Source organism: Labeo rohita, chromosome 20, assembly GCF_022985175.1.
Source record: "Labeo rohita strain BAU-BD-2019 chromosome 20, IGBB_LRoh.1.0, whole genome shotgun sequence".
Classification (NCBI taxonomy): domain Eukaryota; kingdom Metazoa; phylum Chordata; class Actinopteri; order Cypriniformes; family Cyprinidae; genus Labeo; species Labeo rohita.
In genome coordinates this window covers 32,448,026-32,469,667 of record NC_066888.1, presented here as the reverse complement: position 1 = coordinate 32,469,667, position 21,642 = coordinate 32,448,026, and the positions used below count along the sequence as shown (strand labels likewise).

Genomic DNA, 21,642 nt, shown 5'->3' with positions numbered 1-21,642 from the left:
TTCACACAATATTGTCTTAAAACTCACTAAGATGATTAAAAATAATAATTTTGGTCTATCATTTGTTCAATACTGACATCACTTTTCCATGCAACCAAGTGGTAATTTTAATTCCATTAACAAATGATGTTTCTGTACACTTTCTACTGATCATGGCAGCAGTAATTATGATGAAATGATGGAGAAAAGCATTAAAACTGGCCATATATGTGACCCTGGACCACAAAACCAGTCACAAGGGTCAATATTCTGAAATTGAGATTTATCATCTTAAAGCTAAATAAATGATAACAATATAAATAGGATAATATTTGGTCTAGATTCAACTATTTGAAAATCTGGAATCTGAGGGTGCATAAAAAATAAAAAATATTGAGAAAATCACCTTTAAAGTTGCCCAAAGGAAGTTCTTAGCAATGCATATTACTAATCAAAAATTAACTTTTGATATATTTTCATGCAACATGATCTTTACTTAATATCCTAATGGTTTTTGGCATAAAAATCCATAATTTTGACCCATACAATATACTTTTGGGTATTGCTACAAATATATCCGTGCTACTTACGACTGGTTTTGTGGTCCAGGGTCATAAAATGTATACTTTTCAATGCAGCATAATTAATTTAACACTTCTTACCAACCATAAAAGTGTATTTGACCATTTTAAGGAACAAATTTTCCCGTTGTAAACGTTTCCTCAGTGTGAAATTCTGTAATAATATGAGAGATATTCCGCATATGTGTCACTAGAATCACATGTACCTGCAGCTCGTCCATGTCATGAGATGAGCGTTTGGCGTCTGTCCATCATTTGCGTGGCATCTGAGTCCGTGTTCGTGCACGAGCGCCTCCGGAACGCGCTTCAGTGAGGCGCGACAGAGTGTGAAGAGAGAAAACAGCAGTATGTGAGACGAGAACGGCTAAATCATTTGGTGAAAGTTAACCAGATGGATCCAAGATGTCGTTTCAGCAAACTTCTGATTCACGCTGTACACAGAGTGACGTTGCGCCGCTGAGTCTGAAGAGTTCGGCGCTCGTGCACGCGTTTCTTTGCGCTGGCGCGCGGTAGTTGAGCTCACGGAAGAAAAGTTAAGCGCCTCTCCATATGTTTCCAATGCGGGACCCTGGAGATGAGTACATGAAACATCTCATCCACTGACAGGCTTCTGTGCGCTGCTCTATATTTATCCTGACAGGGGAACCAGGCGACACTGCAGTGTGAAAACACTCGAGTGCAGTCGCCACATTCTGGCTTTCTCCGAAAGGTGTTTTATCACCTTGACTTTTACATTTCACGACGTTTTAAAGTGGTTAAAACCATCTCTTTTATGTTATTCTGAGACTTTTGTTCTAAAAACAATCAGCCGCGATGAGCGACAGGACGTTTTTTTGTCAATCACTTGGTGTAGCTCCGCCCCCCCAAGGAATCTCATTACGATCATTGGTCCAAAATCCCGTATGTTACATTCTGATTGGCTGTGATTGTGTCACGCAGCAGTTTGAATGCGTATTTTGGTTGCAAAACGTACACATATTTAATAGTTTTAAAAAATGTACTTAGTAATTTATTATTGTATAAAAATCAACAATCTAGTAATTGGGCTGTCAATATGATTTTTATATAAATTTAAATTACAAAATGTGTGAAAGTGTGGATTTAATATATTTCTTAATAAATGTATTATATATATATTACTGAATTTAACAAGTTATTTTACACAATTTTCTAAAATGAAACATTACTTAAAAAAAAACTCATTCAAGACGAGGACTGCTTTAAAATATAAAAATTATTTCTGATAATTATAAAATGATTATGTATCTAATTACTATTAAATGTATAGTTATTAATATGCATAAAATAATAACACATAATATTACTGAGTTATTTCACACAGTATTTTAAAATTAGCAAAAAATAATTTAAAACAAATCAGCCTATTATATTAAATTCAGCTTATATATATTTATCACTATATATCTACTAATAAATGTAAAAAAATAAAAATGTATATTTAATACATGAGATTAATTACTGAATTTAACAACTTATTTCACATAATATTTTTTTTTAAATTCACTACAATTATTGAATTCATATACATAATTAAGAAAAGCGTATACTTTTACATTATATATTTTGAATATATTACACTATATTTTATATCATATTTGATATATAACTTTTATTATATATTTTAAAAAACTATATAAAATTTATTTATATATTATATTTTATATCATATATCCTTTTGTTTATATTTATTGTATATTTCACTTTATATTTTATATCCTGTTGATATTAAGCTTTTATTATATATAAGACATTCATATATATTATACACACACAATTTATTATATATACATAATTAAGAAAAGCGTATACTTTTAGATTATATATTTTTATATATAACACTGTTTTATATGATATTTGATATTTAACTTTTATTATAAATTTTTATATTATATATTGTTTTATATTTTTATATTTATTTGTATATTTCAGTTAATATTTTATATCCTACTTGATATTAAACTTTTATTATGTATTATAAAAGATATATATATATATATATTATATATTTGAGAATTATTTTAGAATATATATGTACACTACCGTTCAAAAGTTTGGGGTCAGTACATTTTTATTGTTTCTTTTTTAAGAAATTAATACTTTTATTCACCAAGGATGTATTAAGTTAATAATTAAAAGTTAATAATAAATAATTTACATTGTTATAAAATATTTATATTTTGAATAAACACTGTACTTTTTAAACTTGTTATTCATGAAAGAATCCTGAAAAAAAAAAAAAAAATCACAGGTTCCAAAAAATATTTGGCAGCACAACTGTTGATATTATCCAACATTGATCATTCTAATAATAAATCCGCATATTAGAATGATTTCTGAAGGATCATGTGATACTTAAGACTGGAGTAACAGCTGATAAAAATTCAGCTTTTCATCACAGGAATAAATTCTATTTTAAAGTATGTTCAAATAAAAAACATTATTTTATATTGTAAAAACATTTTGCAATATTACTGTTTTTTTCTATATTTTTAATCAAATAAATGCAGCCTTGATGAGCATAAGAGACTTCTTTAAAGACTATTACAAGTCTTACTGACCCCAAACTTTTGAACGGTAGTGTATACATATGCATATGTGTGTGTGCGTGTGCATATATATATATATTGTACAGTGTTTAAAGGCACCATGTGTTTGAAGCGATTGAGAGATATTGAGGTCATTGATTAAATGATTTGTCAATATTCAGTTCTCATTAAGACTCAGGGTTCAGTGTGTTTCAGTCTTTACTGCTCAGATTGATTAGAGAAGCAGCAGATTTGCGTGTGAATGGCTGTGATTTCTCCTGAGGATTCATCAGTGTTGTCGTATTTAACATCAGTGTTGACTAGAGCGATGCTAATCAGTTTCTCTGAATGATTTGCCAGGCTGATTTTCCAAGCCAGATCGGCGTTACACTCGTTCCCGTGGATGTCAGAACTAATTCTAATCATGCAGCTCTAATTTAGACAGCTGGATCAATGAGCTTCACATCAGAAACACCAGACACACCAGAGTCTCGTTCGCAGCTCACGTCGCGACTGGTGCTTCATTTGTGCTGTATGTGGAGCGTGTTTGAGCTGTGTGTGCGTGTGCGTGTGTGTGTGTGTGTGTGTGTCCAGAGTCGGCCGTAGAGTCAGATAAGAGCAAAGCACTCTGGGATATCAGCCTCAGCTCAGGCGTCTTATTTATTCATGCAGGTTGACACATCAGCGGTGAAGGTCGCAGCGGACACGAGCACGGCCATTTACTCACATTCAATTACACAGAGCAGGCTGATCCTGGATCTGCTCAGGCACTCCAGGAGGTTTTATTCATGCGCTGATCATCAGATACAGCGTCAGAGTCGCTCTGCGGCATTCGAAACGCTCTCGGAGACTCGCTGAAAACCTCAGTGATGAATGATCAGAGCTATGAAAGCACTGCATTCTCCTGCTTTAACTTCAGTATGATTGTTTACAGTTGCTTGTTTATACACACACTCAGATACCACAAATCAACACTAAAAATAGGTCTTTGCTTAAGAGAAATAATTAAATTAATTAAATAATGAATTCAAAATAATAATTAAATGAATAAAAATGTTATTAAATAGAAAATATGTATTTTATTTTAAATATATTTAAATTTTAATGGTTTAATAATTTAAATAGTTTCATTAAATAAATAAAAATATTTTTCTTTATTTGGCTGATGCTGTCCTGCATACTTTCGGTCACACTACACTGTGTATTTAGTTATCTCAAATATAAATGTATAAAATAAATGTACACATTTTTGTTGCTATGTTTTTCATGCATCCTAAAAATATTTATAAATATTTACAATTTTAGATTTAACTTCTTTGAAAATGAGAATTTAATATATTTCTTAATAAATATTATTTTACACAATTTTCTAAAAATTAACAAAAAATATTTTTTTAAAAAACAATCTTATCATTTGTTAAATACTGATAATTGACAAATATTATATTATGAATTATATATTCTATATATATATATATATATCATATTAAAAATTAAATAAAAAATTGAAATCAAATTAAGTTCAATTAAATTGAAAGTTAAATTTAATAAAAATCAAGAATAAAAAATGTGTCCTATGCATAAAATAAGCGGTACAATAAATTGGTATATAATAAAAATAAATAAAAATAATTAAATAATTAAGTGAATAAAAAATGTGTGAGAAACAGTCCCAACTGAATTAATGCTATATTATAATTTTTTTTTTTTTAAATATTATAAATATATTTAAATGTTTTATTAAATAAATATAAATATGTCCTTTATTTGGAAAATACACATTATAAAATAAGAATAATATTAAATATACAATATACATTAATATAATATTAATAAACAATTAATATATATTTTGGTCACACTATATTGTATATTTATTTACATCTCAAATATAAATTTGTAAAATAAATGTACAGATTTTGTTGATACACATGACAATGTTTTTCATGTAACCTTATTATTTATAAATATTTGAAATTTTAGATTTAACATATACATTGTAATTTAGCAATTTTATTATTGTTTGTATTATCCCTTTTTTCTACATATAAAAATATAATGTAATCTAATATATATATGAATAATATAAATAATATATTTTTTAATTATATATATATATATATATATAATAAAATATATAACAATACACACACACAATATGATAATCTTGTATGTATTTTTCTATATTTTTTTTCTAACACTTTGCATACATATTTATTTATCTCAGAAATAAATTTGATCAAATAATGATTCAACAGGAGATATTAAAATGTGTGGTTTACATTTTGCCAGCTTCATCTTTCACGCTTGATGAAGATCAATTTGAATGCACTGCATTGTGGGATAGAGCGTGCCATTTACACTCATGCACTTGGCCGACGCTTTTATCCAAAGTGACTTGATAATGAGTATATTTGATAAATTCATGGGTTCCTTCGGAATTTACACATACAATGCAGCAGGTCAAAGAAAACACACATGGCATGTGTAATAACACCCATGCTATAACGAAAACACAACAGCACAGAGATGAAGCCGCTTGTTATCCACACACAACGACACACTGAGCCACGGATTCACGAGCGATTATGTGTGTGTGTTACGTAAGAGTCTTGCCGACATCTCTGTCTCTCTCCCGGCTCTTTTGTTTCCCATATGAGAACTTCAGGAGACTCTAATGGAAACCAGCTGTCGGGCCGCTCGCGTCTACAGCCGTCCTGCGCTCTCATTGGCTGAGGCTGAGCTGGCTGCGCTGCGATTGGCCGCTGCAGGAGCGTTCCGCTCTCTGTGATTGGTCTTTGTCTTTATGCAAATGCGGTGGAGTGTTTGTTCAGGGTCAGTTTTAGTGCAGGTCAGTGTAAATCAAATCTGTCATACGTGATACTACAGCGTTTGCAGCTTTCTGTAGTGTCTTGAAAAGATTTAGACAGGCCAAAGTTGAAGGAAAACAACAGGTAAAAATGAAACTGTTCTAAAAACCTTCAACTTTTATCTCTTTCTTGAGTTTATCACACTGTTAAAGATTGATGATTTCATATTTAAAGTAATAAACAGCAATTTTATTCATCAAGGCTGCATTAAATTGATCAAAAGTGACGTTAAAGACTTTTATAATGTTAAAAAAGTTTCTATTTTAAATAAATGCTGTTCTTTTGAACTTTCTATTCATCTGTGAACCCTGACAAATAAAATGTATGACCGTTTGATTTCTGAAGGATCATGTGACATGTGAGTAATGATACTGAAAATTCAGCTTTGATCACAGAAATAAATTACAGTTGAACAGATATTAACATAGAAAACGGCTGTTTTAAATTCTAAAACTATATACATTTATATGAACTGAAAATTACAATTATTAAACATTTTATTAAAAATCGAATATATAAAAATATATATAGTAATTATTTTAATTGTGAAAATTATTATTATTTATTTCAAAATGTAAAAATATTATATATATTAATTATTTAGATTTTAGAAATATAATTTATTTAATTATTTATTTATTTTATATTTCGTTTATTTATTTCAATTATTTATAATAATTTAAGAAATATAATTTCTTTAATTAATTATTAATCATGTTAAATTATAATTTATTATAAGTTCATAAAAATTGGAAAAAAAATGTATAACATTTATATATAAACTATATACATTCATGTGAATTAAAATTACAATTATTAAAAATTATAGTAAAAATTGAATATATAAAAATACATATAGTAATTATTTTAATTGTAAAAATTATTTATTTCAAAATTTCAAAATATTATAAAATTATTATTTATTTCAAAATGTAAAAATATTATATATATTAATTATTTTGATTTTAGAAATATAATTTAATTGTTTATTTATTTTATATTTAGTTTATTTATTTTAATTATTTATAATAATTTAAGAAATATAATTTAATTAATATTAATAATTAATTTATCATTTTTTATTACTTTATTATTAATTTAATTAATTATTAATCATGTTAAATTATAATTTATTATAAGTTCATAAAAATTGGAAAAAAGTATAACATTTATATAAAAACTATATACATTTATATGAATTACAAATTATAATTATTAAAAATTATATTCAAAATCGAATATATAAAAATACATATAGTAATTATTTTAATTGTGAAAATTATTATTATTTATTTCAAAATGTAAAAATATTGTATATATTAATTATTTTGATTTTAGAAATATAATTTATTTACTTATTTATTTTATATTATAATTAATTATAAGTTCTTAAACATTAAAATAAAACGGAATAAATAAAAATATTTTGAATATGATAACATTAATATTATTAAATATACAATATATATTAATATAATAAACAATTAGAATATTGTACGTTTGGTCACACAAGACTGGAGTAATGATTCTGAAAATTCAGCTTTGATCACAGGAATAAATTATATTTTAACACAGATTCACACAGAAAACAGTTATTTTAAGTTATAATAATATTTCACAATTTTACTGTATTTTTAATCAAATTAATCCAGCCTTGTTGAGCAGAAAAGACTTTTAAAACATTAAAACATTTTAAAACATAAAATTTGTTGAGATATTATTAAAAAACAAAATTTCTGCAGAGACAAAAATGTGTCTTACGCGACCTCAGCGTGTGAGACTGTGAGCAGGATGAGAGCAGAGGATGCTGGGACACCCGTGAGCGCGTGCGGCCCCGGAGGATTCTGGGATGTGTGAATATTGGCAGCGACAGCGGCGTCGCACCGAGGGAAGGACAGTGACCGCCATCCCAGCGCGAGGTTGCCGTGGTGATGGGCGATTGTAAAGGGACTCGTGGGACGAGAGCGTCTCGTTCATTTCCGCAGTGTCGTTCTCTGGGCGCGCGGCTAATTGCTTTCTGCATATCAAATAGCCATCAGCAGCTCGTCGCCTTATTTCATTACAGTCAATCTGACGTCAACGTGTAATTCATGACTCTGCTGTTATTGTGGATGAGTCATCAGGCTGTGCCGTTCTATAGAACATTATATGATCTTTTATTAATTCATTTTAATATGAGAAATAATTTGCTGTAATTCTGCAAAAACTCTTCTCTTTTTTTATTTGCCAACATCATTAACATGCTGTGAGTGCAGCATTCGTATTATCAACCAGCACTTTAAAAATAATTCTCATTCATTGAAATAATGATGAAAAAAAAACAAATATTAAATAAAAAATAGAAGTGTTGCCTTAGCATCTAATTTAAATAAACTAATAAATATAAAAACATTTAAGCTTAATAGAAATAGAAAACTAAAGAAAAATACTAAATCTAAAAATAAATGAATTAATAAAATACAATAAAAATAGAAATAAACCACTAAAATAAACTAAAAATACATATTTAAAAAAAATAATAAAAAGAACAAAACTAATTAAAATAATTATAATAAAAAAAATTATAATTACTAAATTAATTAAATTAATTAATAAAAATGAAAAAATTAATTATTAAAAAAACTAATTAAAAAACCATTAAAAAGAACAAAATAAATTAAATAATAAATGTAAAAAAAAAAATTAATACAATAAAACAATTATATTAAAAAACTAATAAAAAGAACAAAACCAAAGCTAAATAGAAATACAACCTAAAAAATATAAAAATTAAAACTAAATAAATATTTAAAAAAACTGTTAAAAAAACAGCTGAAAATAAATTAATTAATAAAATAAACTAAAAACAAATAAATTAATAAAATGAATACAAAATATAAAAAAATTAATAGAAAATATCAAAATCAAAGCTAAATAGAAATAGAGAACTAAAAAATACTAAAACTAAAAATAAATAAATGAATAAAATAAACATAAAATAATTAATTAATTAAAAAACTAATTATAAACTATGAAAAATAACAAAACATTAATAAATTAAAATAAATTAATTACTACAATAAACAAAAAATTACATTAAAAACTAATAAAAATAACAGATACTAAAACAAATACTAAAACTAAATAAATTAATAAAATAAACTAAAAATAAAATAAAAAATAAATTAATTTATAAAAAAAACTAAAAATGATATTTAAAAACAAATAAAAATAACAAAACTAAAGCTAAATACAAATAGAAAACTAAAGAAAAATACTAAAACAGCTAAAAATAAATTAATTAATAAAATAAACTAAAAATAAAAATGTATTAATAAAATACCCAAATATACAAAAACCTAATAAAAATAACAAAGCAAGCTAAATAGAAACAGAAAACGTTTAAACTATTAAAACTAAATAGAATTAAAAACTAAACAAAAATTCTACAACGTAAGCTAAAATTAAAATAAAATCTGAAAATATAAAAATATATAAATGATTACAAATATTTATTTTTCAAAATAAATTATATTTTTGTATTCATTTATAATATTTATTGTTATCAGAAATGTAAGTTTTAGATCATGAATGTTAACTGTATCATTTATTCTGCTGTAGAATAACTGTAGTATTTGTAGTATTAGTATTATGTATTAACTGTAGTATTTATTTCTTCTACCGTGTCTGTCTGCTTCTGTCAGTTTGGAGTTTAACTAATTAAAAGCGCTCAGGCCTTGAGCTAAAGTCGGAGTTTGGATGCGGAAGCGTCTGTAATGATAAACGAGAGGCGCGTCTGTCCCACACACGCGGGTTAAACTCCGCTGCCATGGCAACAGTGAGGTGACGGAAAGGTCACTGAGCACACGGGGTCATCAGGGGTCAAGATGAAAGTGGCATAATGTGCATTATGAAAGGAGAAAGATGCTGATTTTTCAACATTTATGTTTTTTTTTTGTTCTAAGCATGTGAAATAGTATGTAATGATAGTACAGTACAGACTGAACGTCCACTAGTCTGCTGTTCATCAAGTGTTTGGAAGCAGCCGATCGGGCGATGAAGGATGTGAAGAACACAAACGCTCACGCTCTGATTTACCGGCTGACGAGTCGCCGCGTGACGATCCTTCATCAGACCTGCCAGAATTGATCAGGAGAAGCGCATTAACTGCGACAATTAAGCTCATTAAACAAGACAAACGAGCTCCTTCACGTACACTCCTCAGCACTTTCCATCAGTACACCACAACAGAAACTCTGAAAAATCGAGTTGATTTCTAATCTCTTTCAGCAAAGTATCAGTGAGCTGCTTCATTTTCACAAAATGCTGATCGTCCACAGCACGAGTCAAACTGAATCTTAATCTTACTCGAGCTGCTTGATTACATGTCATTTATATATTTTTGCAACTGCGTTGTATCCTAATATTTGGGACGTGTCTAAATACATTTAGATCATTATTTTGTATCCATAATAAATAAAAATGTTAAAGTATTATGATATAACAGAATTAGAATGGGCAGATTCAGCCTATATTGATATTTCATTCAATATGGCCATTTTTTTTCTAAAAGGAAAAAACAGTAAAAATATACAAATGTAAATTTATGTTATGTAAATTAATACATTTATATTTATCTGAAAAATATTGAATAATTTAAATTGTAAATGTATTCAATTATTATTTATTTATTTTAAGTTATCAAAAATTTTAAAAGTATTATATTTATTTGTATGTGTAGTAATTTTAATTAAAAATAATTTAATTAAAATTGTAAATAAAATTGTATTTTAATTACAAATAAGCAATTTATTCAATTAGTGTTATTAGTTATTTCTTTTAACTTATGATTGATTATAATTTCTTATATATATATATATAGATAGATAGATAGATAGATAGATAAAATATTTAAAAAATCAAATTATTATTAATTATATATTTTAAAGTATTTAATTGATTATAAGTTCTTTAAAATGAAAATTTTATATTTTTATTTATGTTTATATTTAAAAATCTAAAATTCTAAAATATATAAAATATATAGTAATTATTTAAATTGTAAAAATATATTTAATTATTATTATTTATTTTACATTTTAATTGATTTTAAGCTATCAAAAGTGTAGTTATTTTCATTTTAGAAATATAATTTATTTAATTATTATTAATTATTTATTTTAAATTATAATTGATTTCAAGTTCTTAGACGCTGAAAAATTATATATATATATATTATATAATTCAATATTTAGTTTTAAAGAACTTATAATCAATTACTTTAATATATATATATATATATAATACCTAGTTATAAGTAATAATTACATTTTAAAAATTAAATAAATAATAATTAAATAATTTTTTACAGTTAAAATAATTACTATATATATATTTTAGATTTTGAATATATTTAATTTATTTTTTATTTTCAGCTTTATTTTAATTTTGGTTTAAGTTTTAGTTTTTTAAATTTCTCTTTAGCTTTAGTTTTGTTATTTTTATTTTTTAATAGATTTGTTTTGTTTATTTTATTAATTTATTTTTTATTTTCAGTTTATTTTATTCATTTTAGTACACATTTAATTTCTATTTTTTTTAACTTTTTAATCTAACATTTTGATTTTATATTTTCATCTGTGAGACAGTACAAAATGTGTTATGTGTATCTACTTAACTTTAAATTTAAAATTGTATATAAAAATAATGTAAATACAGATTTGAAAAAGAATTCTTTTAGTGTGAGGGTTAAGTTACAGCATTTATAACTATCTACAAAATAAATACAAATGAAAAAAATATTATTTTAATTGTAATTTATTTATTTCAACAGATAATATTGAACAGTCTGTGACTGTTGGCTGTTTCTATGATGGTTCAGTGTAAAATTGTTCCAAACTGATTCGTGGAATCTTCCGCTCTTAATGTGATTATCTGTGCCCGAGCGTGTCCAACAGCTGTGATTCTCCACACGACTCACTGATTCTCACAGCTGTCTCTGTTTGTCTCTCTCTCTCTCTCAGGTGTGGTGAGCAAGCGAGTGCATCAGGATGCCGCTGGTCAAGCGCAGTATCGAGCCTCGTCACCTGTGTCACACGGCTCTGCCGCACAGCATCAAGAACGAGTTGGAGTGTGTCACCAACATCTCACTGGCCAACGTCATACGACAACTGAGCAGCCTGAGTGAGATCAGATCACTTACTCACAAACATATTCTAATAACAACAAAACAAAACTCATTTTATTGCAAAAATGAGGTTAATTATGATGAAAATCATGTATTCTTCTTTCGATTTGGGTTTTGTGTGCGTTCAGGTAAATATGCGGAGGATTTGTTCGGCGAGCTCTTTAACGAAGCTCATTCCTTCTCCTTTCGAGTGAATTCGCTTCAGGAGAGAGTCGACCGCCTGTCAATCAGCGTCACTCAACTCGACCCCAAAGAGGAGGAGTGTGAGTACAAACACACACACACACACACACCAACACACACTCAGTTGAGTCTGTTATCGGCTGTGATTGAGTTTCTCGACTGGTGAAACTGACAGCATGTTTTCTGGAAGCTCGACAGAGCCGAGATATCTGATAACAGACAGAGAGACAGACACATTCCTCTTATCCACCGACAGCACGCCTCAGCTCAACCTGCTAGCATTTCACACTCAAATTTTGGGGCCAAAAAAATAGTTTTGTACTGGCCTGGAAATCAGTGCGAATTTCCATACCAAAATCCAGCGACTACTAAATTGTCCTCAGCAATAATTAAATATATGATAAGGTTTACCCGCTTTAACTTTATCAACTGATCTCCTATTGAACTGTCAGCAAGTGATTCAAACTTGTGACTTTGATCACTCAGTTCAAGCGATTCACTAGCAAAAACAAGATCAAATGAGCAATTTTCGGATTCTGACATCATTTGAAATGATTTTAAAAAGCGAAGTGATGGATGAAACTGAGATGTGATATTTGAATCAGTTAAACCATTGAGTCGCAAAATGACTCACCTCCAATCGAATCACATATTGCAAATAAGTTGATTCGGATCGTGCCTTAAAATTATGTATCGTGAATCTTTTGATTCAGAATGGAACTTCAGAGAGTGAATCGCAAATCATTTGATTCAGACCAGGACTTTGGACCAGGTTCGCAAATCATTTGGTTTAGATTGAAACATCAGAGCGGGTTTGTGAATCTTTTGATTCAGACTGTAACTTCAGAGCACGAATCGCAAATCATTTGATTCAGATCGGAACTTCAGAGCAGGTTTGAGAATCTTTTGATTCAGATTGGAACTTCGGAGCACAAATTGTGAATCATTTGATTCAGAACCGCACTTTGAAGCAGGTGTGCGAATCATTTTAACGGAACTTTGCGTATTGAAAATCATTAGATTCTGATTGGAACTTCTGAACGCATCTGTGAATCTTTTGATTCAGATTGTAACTTCATAACGCGAATCACAAATCTTGTAATTCAAATTGGAACTTCAGAGCAGGTTTGAGAATCTTTTGATTCAGATTGAAACTTCATAGCACGAATCGCAAATCATTTGATTCAGATCGGAACTTCGGAGCAGGTTCGCAAATCATTTAATTGATCGGAAATTCAAAGAGTGAATCACGAATCATTTGACTCGGATCGGGACCTCGGAGCGGGTTCATAAATCCTTTGATCGAAACTGTGTATCGTGAATCATTTGATTTAGATCAGAGCTTCAGAAAGCGAATAACAAATCATTTTCACAAACCATTTGATTCATATCGGGACTTAAAAGCAGGTTCACAAATCATTTGATCGTAACTTCGTGGATTGAAAATCATTTGATTCAGAACGGAACTCGGAGCACGAATCGCAAATCATTTGAAATGGAACATTTTCAGTCATTTGAAACTTTGTGTATTGAACATCATCTGATTTTCGGACCGCAAATCATTTGATTCATATCAGGACTTCGGAGCGGGTTCGCGAATCATTTGATCAGAGCAGCACTGAAAATCATTTGATTCATATCGGAAATCATTTGAATCATTTGATTCATATCAGGACTTCGGAGCAGGATTGCGAATCATTTGATCAGAACTTCGTGTATTGAAAATCATTTGATTCAGAACGGAACTCGGAGCACGAATCGCAAATCATTTGATTCATATTGGAACTTTGAAGTGGGTTCGCGAGTCATTTGAACGGTACTTTGTGTATTGAACATCATCTGATTCAGATCGGAACTTCGGACCGCAAATCATTTGATTCATATCAGGACTTCGGAGCGGGATTGCTAATCATTTGATCAGAACTTCGTGTATTGAAAATCATTTGATTCATATCGGAACTTCGGAGCGCGAATCGCGAATCATTTGATTCATATCAGGACTTCGGAGCGGGTTCGCAAATCATTTGATCAGAACTTCGTGCACTGAAAATCATTTGATTCAAATCGGAACTTCGGAGCGCGAATCGCGAATCATTTGATTCATATCAGGACTTCGGAGCAGGTTCGCGAATCATTTGATCAGAACTTCGTGTATTGAAAATCATTTGATTCATATCGGAACTTCGGAGCGCAAATCGCGAATCATTTGATTCATATCAGGACTTCGGAGCGCAAATCGCGAATCATTTGATTCATATCAGGACTTCGGAGCGGGTTCACAAATCATTTAAGAAAACAGTTCCACGCAGGGCTCTAGATCAATGCTCTTGGCGCACTTTGCTCACTGTGTTTCTCTGATTGGTGGGATTTTCTATACAGCATCATGGGTAATGTAGTTTTTGACCTCTAATTCTATTAAACACAATTATTTTAAAAATAAGCTGAATTAATGTAAACTGATGGTTTTAACAAAAGCAAATACAATCGATTAACAACATCGGAGCTCACAAGAGCGCTGTGTTCAAAGATTTGTCAATTATTGTTAAAAATCAATTTTCTTATGGAGAAAATGAATGGAGTTTGTTTCTCTCTATACAGTGAGTGTAAACGTGGGTTGGTTATAAAGAGCACTAGTCTGATGGACGAGCAGCGCTGTCATGATGAGCTCGTCTTTCTCTCACGCGCCTCCACCGTTTTTTATCAGCCTGAAACAATTTCAATTACGCGCGCTCCGTGAGCTCCAGTCTCTGTAAATGGGTTTTATTACGGAGGGCGACCCGGCGCAGGCTCAGTCCAGTAGCGCTCGAGTGAGACGCTGTCTTTTGTGAGCTGTTAAGAGAGTAATAACTGTAATGGTGAACGGAATTACCGTGAGGAGATCCTGCCGGGCCGTCTCTCGCGGTGAAGTGATCCGTGTCGGTAAGGACACATCCGAAACGCTCCGTCACCCCGATTCCGCTTCAGACCGACACGGAAAGATCCGAAGTGAAAAGCCCTGGAGGATCTGCAGCACTCGGGTCTGACAGATGAGTTTTGGGGTCTTGATGTTCCTGCGGTGTGACATGATGAACCCATTTTAAACAGCTAATGCTTTTGTAAATATTATGCATGATTTACAGGGGAAGCATGAATTTAATAATATAAATGCGATTGCATTGTAGCGCCGCTTTGAATAAAAACATCTACCAAATGCATGAATGTAAATTAAATATTTACTATTAAAATGTTTTTTTTTTATAATAATGGGACCTTTTAAAATAATAACAAATAAATAGTGCTGATAGATCAGGAATACACACTTTTCCATATGCATATATAAATATAAAAATGTCAGCAAAAAGTGAATAAATATTAAGAAAAAAACTGAATAAAAATAAATAAATATAAATAATACAATTCTGAATAAAATTATAATTTTTTATTATTTTATTAATATTAATTAATAAAATAATAGATTAAATATCAGCCACATCGTACAATAAATGTCTGACTAGCTGATCATCAGGATCATTTTATGTTTATAATATTTTTGGTGAATTTTAAGTGTAAAAATGTAGCAGTAAGTTTAAGTGTGTGTGTACATTGCAATTGTTAGAATGTGTTATAGAAATAAGATTTTGGCAACTATGGGAAATAATTTTGACTTTATTTTAACTAATTAAGTTATATTTTATATTAAAAAAATCTAAAAAAATGTTTTTTAAATATATTTTCTAAAGATTATATTTAATTTATGTATTCATGTAAATTATTTAATAATTTAATTAGTGTAAATTTATTTAATCTTTTCTTTTATACATGTCTGTATAATTCTACAAGAAAATAAGAAATAAGGTTTTGGCAACTATGGGAAATAATTGTTAGTTTATTTAAACTAATTAAGTTAAATTTGTAAAAAAATATATATAAATAAATATTTTAGTTCATGTTTATTTTATTTTAATTTAATTTTTTGATTTTTGATTTTATTTTAGATTTAGTTAACAATTATAACATCGACATGTTTTTATATAATTTGTTTAAAATTATATTTAATTTATTTATTCATGTAAATGATTAATGACTAATTTTATTAGTGTAAATGTATTTAATCTTTTCTATTTAATTTATTATATTTATTTAATATAAATATTTTTTCTATTTTATTAATCTGTTATATAAATTCATATGTATATAAGTATATAGTATATAATAAACTAATATGTGTCCATCATTTTTGTGTCACTGATTATTAGTTTTTAAATAAATGTAGTTATTTTTGTAATTTTGTTGTTTTTGTCATTTTTATTAATTGTAATTGTTTTAAAATATGTCTTTTTTAAAAATATTTCAGTTCATGTTTATTTTAATACAATACAATGTTTTATTTTATTTTCGATTTAGTTAACAATTATAACACTGAAATGTTTTTATATAGTTTTTTAAAATTATATTTATTTATTCATGTAAATGGTTTAATCCTTTAATTAATGTAAATGTATTGAATATTTTCTATTTAATATATTCTATTTATTTAATATAAATATTTTTCTGTTTTATTAATCATTTACCATTAAATGTTGTTTCAATGTTAAAACAACATTATTTCAACCAAACGTCCAACATGTGCAACAGGGAACTTTATTTTCAGTCTATTTCTCACACACAAAGCTATAAGCACCATGAGATCGAATAAATGCCGCTCACGTCGAGATAAATGATTGTTTACCGCAGTGAAAAGTCCTTCAGTAAACTGTTTATTTCGTTTCTGCTCTGCAAGTGTTTTGACAAACTGGATGGCTCGGTTTTACTGAAATCGGACGCTCGCTTGAGTTTAAATCAATGAAGCATCAACACTGAGGAACAAACACACACATATGAACACAACTCATGCTGTAAATACACGGAGAAAACAGAAAAGCTCAGTTTGAGCATCTGATCTGAATTAACGGCGGATTCTCCGAGTCTCTACTGGTCTGTGGTGAAACTAAGGGTCATTACGAACCATAATTCATATAAATGGGTAACATTTCTAATGGTCCTTCAACACGTCAGAATTATCTCAAAAATGCTGTTCATTTGTGGGTTGCTTTACAGTAAGTGCTGCAAGTTATTGGAGCAAATCCAAGTGACAAAAAAGGGCTCTTTTGATAAAAGCATCTGCTTAATACATAAGCGTGTGTGTAATATATATATATATATATATATATATATATATGAATAAGAAAAACTAAAAAGAATAAAAAGTTATAATAAAATTTATTTACAACTTTGGAATTTTTTTTTACTCTTGCTCTCAATAAATACCATCATACATTTTTTTAAAAATTGTAATTAAAATGTAATTTTGTTGTTTTTGTCATTTTATTAGCTTTTAATATGTCTGTGTGTATATATAGATAGATAGATAGATAGATAGATAGATAGATAGATAGATAGATAGATTTGAATTGAATTGAATTGAATTTTTTTTTTTTGAAGTATAAAAACAAAAAAAAGCTAAAAAGACAATGTTTTTTGGATTTTCTTTTTTTTTTTTTTTTTTTTACTGTCTCTCTCTCTCTATATATATATACCATCACACATTTTTTATTACATATTAAAAAAAATGTCAATTATTCAATTGAAAAATTATAATAATCAGATATGAATCAGTATCATTATGTTACCATTGATATACTATACTATTTTTATTAATATTTTGAATTAGATTTGATTTTTAGATTTTCACTTTAATTTAAAAATTTTAGTAATTTTGTTGTAATTTTTAAAAAATGAGACATTTTTATTATTTTATTTTATTATCAGTTTATGAAATACCTAAAAGTTTATGCTTATAATTAAATATTTTTTATACATTTTATTTGTTACATTTAATTTCTTTTTAATTAATGAATCTGTTTATTTATTATTATTTTTGTTTTATATTTTAATAATAAGCCTGATGCAAATTAGTTCAAATCTACATCGACACAATCTACACTGCAATCACTAATTTCTGTGATTCGTTTCTTAGTGTCCATTTCAATGAACCGTTAAAAATCAATTCAGTGATTTGTTTTTGTCAGAAGTGTTTATGAAACGCCCACACGCTGCTTTACATGAATCTGAATATTCAAGCGTATGTAAACAACACTGACTTAAAAGTACTGCAGATTTCAAAGATGAGAGAAAGAGAACAGAAAACATTCACTAAAAAGATTAATGTTGCTGTTTCTGCTCATAGATCATATCGATCAAGAGCTGTTAATAAACACACACACATTGAGTTCATTGAGAGCGTTTGGCTCTTTTAGAAACACGTCAGAATGAAAGGAGCCGCGGCTATAAAAGCTCTGAAAGAGTCTTCATTCATCACATCGCTCCGTTCTCTGCAGATATCGACAGACCCGCCGTGAGCTGCAGCTTTTGTGGCTTTGGCTTTTTTGCATGTAAAGATTTTCCTATAAAAGCCGTCACCATTTACTCACCTTTGTGTGGCTTCAAACCCACATGCAGCTTATTCGTCTGAGGAACACAAAAGCAGAAAATTTTAAGATGTTACGCTGCTCGTGCCTTATGACGTTCGAGTTCACACGGATCGTGTCTTTCAAACGGACAAAAACACCATAAAAACATCAGAAGTATCATAAAACATTCACTTTTCTTTATAATTGTACATCCGCATCACGACTTAAACATCCTGCAACTCTGCAACTCTATATACATTTAAATTATTACGTTAATAAATGTTTAAGCCAGAAAATTATGAACAAATCAGGTCGTAAACTACATTCAGACACACAAAAAGCTCATGTAATATTTAGTTTGACTTCTTTAGATCGTTTTTTAAAACAAAATTGTATTGAATGTACACTTGTAGTGTATTTAAAAGTCTTAGAAACTATTATGTATTATTTTATGAAGATTTTCTGCCATTTTATCATCCACCGGGTAAATGTCTGAGCATTTTGAGCACTTGTAATGATGCTTGAGTTAACAAACACCACGCATAAGATCTATTCGTAGTGTCTTCTCATAATCTAACAACAACAAAGGAGAAAATGAAAAACATAAAGCGTAATTGGCAGACCCTGAACATTGGTCACGCAACAGATCAATTGCATTTGCATGCATAATTGCTTAATTAGCATAAATTACTTCAGCAGTAAGTATCATCCTGTATTGTCTGACAGTAATTGGGACAATTAGACGATTACAATGAGGCTGATAGCAGCTCTCGGTTCGGCCTTGACATCAGACAGCGTGGCTGCGTTCTGCCACTCAAATGATTTCATTTTAATTTCCCATCAAGCTCTGTGTCACCAGCTGCCTGTCAGCAAGAGAGAAATGAAGTCGTTTGTACACAGGAGTGATGGAAATGCACCTGGACATCAGGAAAAAGACAAGAAATGAGAACATGTGCAGAGAAACATACAAAAATGAAGCACCAAATTAAACACACTCTTGACTTCACAAGAGAGAGACAAACATCCAAAGTTTCACTGCATTAAAGTAAGATTGTTTTGTGGCTTAAATTGTGATAAAAGGCACTCAAGATTGTGTATTACAGTGAGTTTACTTCACATTACAAAGAAACTTAACTGAAGTAAAATCTCTGTAACACAGGATCACTGACAAAAATGGTGTAGAAACAATTTTCACTATAATTATTTATAAAGAAATTGCAAGTAAAACATTGAATTAAACCTGAAATTTTGGAAAAAGACTTGTAAAACGTACTGCAGTAATCTTTGTTTTATTTACCTCTGAAAAATCATTTTTACAGTGTTTAAGGCTGACTTACTGTTTTCAAATAACATCAACGGTGATGTAAAAGACATCAAAATTAAATAAAAGTCCAACGATAATAATCATAATTGTCATATTTGGAAAAAAAAGATCTTATTGATTTTTACTTTCCTTCATCCAAGCTGCATAATATTTTTTTTTGTGTTATAGCGCCCCCTATAACTGTAAATGAATGAGGTTTGGTATGTTTACTCAGATTGTCCTGATGTCCATTTCCACCATTTTTTGCAAAGTTTGGACTCTGTATTAGCAGTAAAGGTCAGTTAGTCATTTTGGGTCACATAAAAAAAAATTAAACTGGTAATTTAAAAATAATAATAATAATAATGTATTCATGTCTAAAGACACAGTAAACATCTCCAAGCCTTTCCCTTTTTCTACTGTAAGAATATCTTACTTTTCTCTGTTTGAATTTATATGTTAGATTGTGAAACAACAGCAGGAGCTCATATTCAAACATATTTTTCTTCAACTTTTTTTATTTTTATGTTATAGCACCCCCTATCGCTGTAAATTAATGAGATTTGCCATGCTTACTCATAGTAATCTGATGTCAGTTTGCACCATTTTTTGTTAAGTTTGGACCTTGCGTTATATACAGGTCAGTCATTATGGGCCATGTTTAAAACAAGCACTAGCTTGAATGTGCCAAGCGATGAGATGTTTCTTCACAATATTTTGTTTTCACGTTATAGCGCCCCCTATCACTGTAAAATAATGAGATTTGGCATGTTTACTCAGACTGTCCTGATGTACATTTGCACCATTTTTTGTAAAGTTTGGACTCTGCATTAACAAAATACAGGCCAATTAGTCATAATGGACTATATTTAAAAAACAGTACTGACCCCAAGCTTTTGAACATTGGTGTACATTTAAAGACATTTCATATCAGCTGGTAAAATCCAGAATTCAACTGGCAAAGGTTTTTATGTCTCTAATGGCACAGTAATCATCTCCAAGCATTTGTCTGTCTCTGCTTTAAGAAAACAGTACTTTTCTAAATTTGAATTTATATGTAAGATTGTAAAACCACACAGCTTAAATTTAAACATATTATTAAGATTTGGCAGGTTTGCTCAGAGTGATCTGATGTCAGTTGCATTTTTGTAAAGTTTGGACAGTGCATTAGTAATATACAGGTGGGCCATTATGGGCCATGTTTAAAACAAGTACTAGCTTGAATCTGAGATTATGTGGCCTATAATGACTAATTGACCTGTATATTGTTAATGTAGAGTCTATACTTATGTACTTACTTATACATAATATCTATATCTATACTTATATAAAAAATGGTGCAAATGTACATTAGGATAGTCTGGGTAAACATGCCAAACCTCATTAATTTACAGTAATAAGGGGGCACTGTAGATAAGGGGGTAGATTGAAGCCAGTACTTGTTTTAAACACAGTCCATAATGACTGAGCTGTATATTAACACACCATCCAAACTTTACAAAAAATGGTGCAAATTGACATCAGATCACTGTAAGTCAACATGCCAAATCTCATAATTTTACAGCGATAGGGGGCACAGGTTTGGT

At 29.1% G+C, this 21,642-nt stretch overlaps 1 protein-coding gene across 3 annotated transcripts in view; it reads left to right on the top strand.

The window, feature by feature from the left end:
* wasf1 (WASP family member 1) overlaps positions 1–21,642 on the top strand; it is an 83,076-nt gene that overhangs the window by 30,501 nt on the left and 30,933 nt on the right. For all 3 annotated transcript variants that reach the window (XM_051138009.1, XM_051138008.1, XM_051138007.1), the window contains exons 2-3: positions 11,979–12,138; positions 12,271–12,405. In XM_051138009.1, coding sequence (XP_050993966.1) covers positions 12,006–12,138; positions 12,271–12,405 — 268 coding nt within the window. In that variant the 5' untranslated portion in view covers positions 11,979–12,005. The remainder of the gene's footprint in view (positions 1–11,978; positions 12,139–12,270; positions 12,406–21,642) is intronic.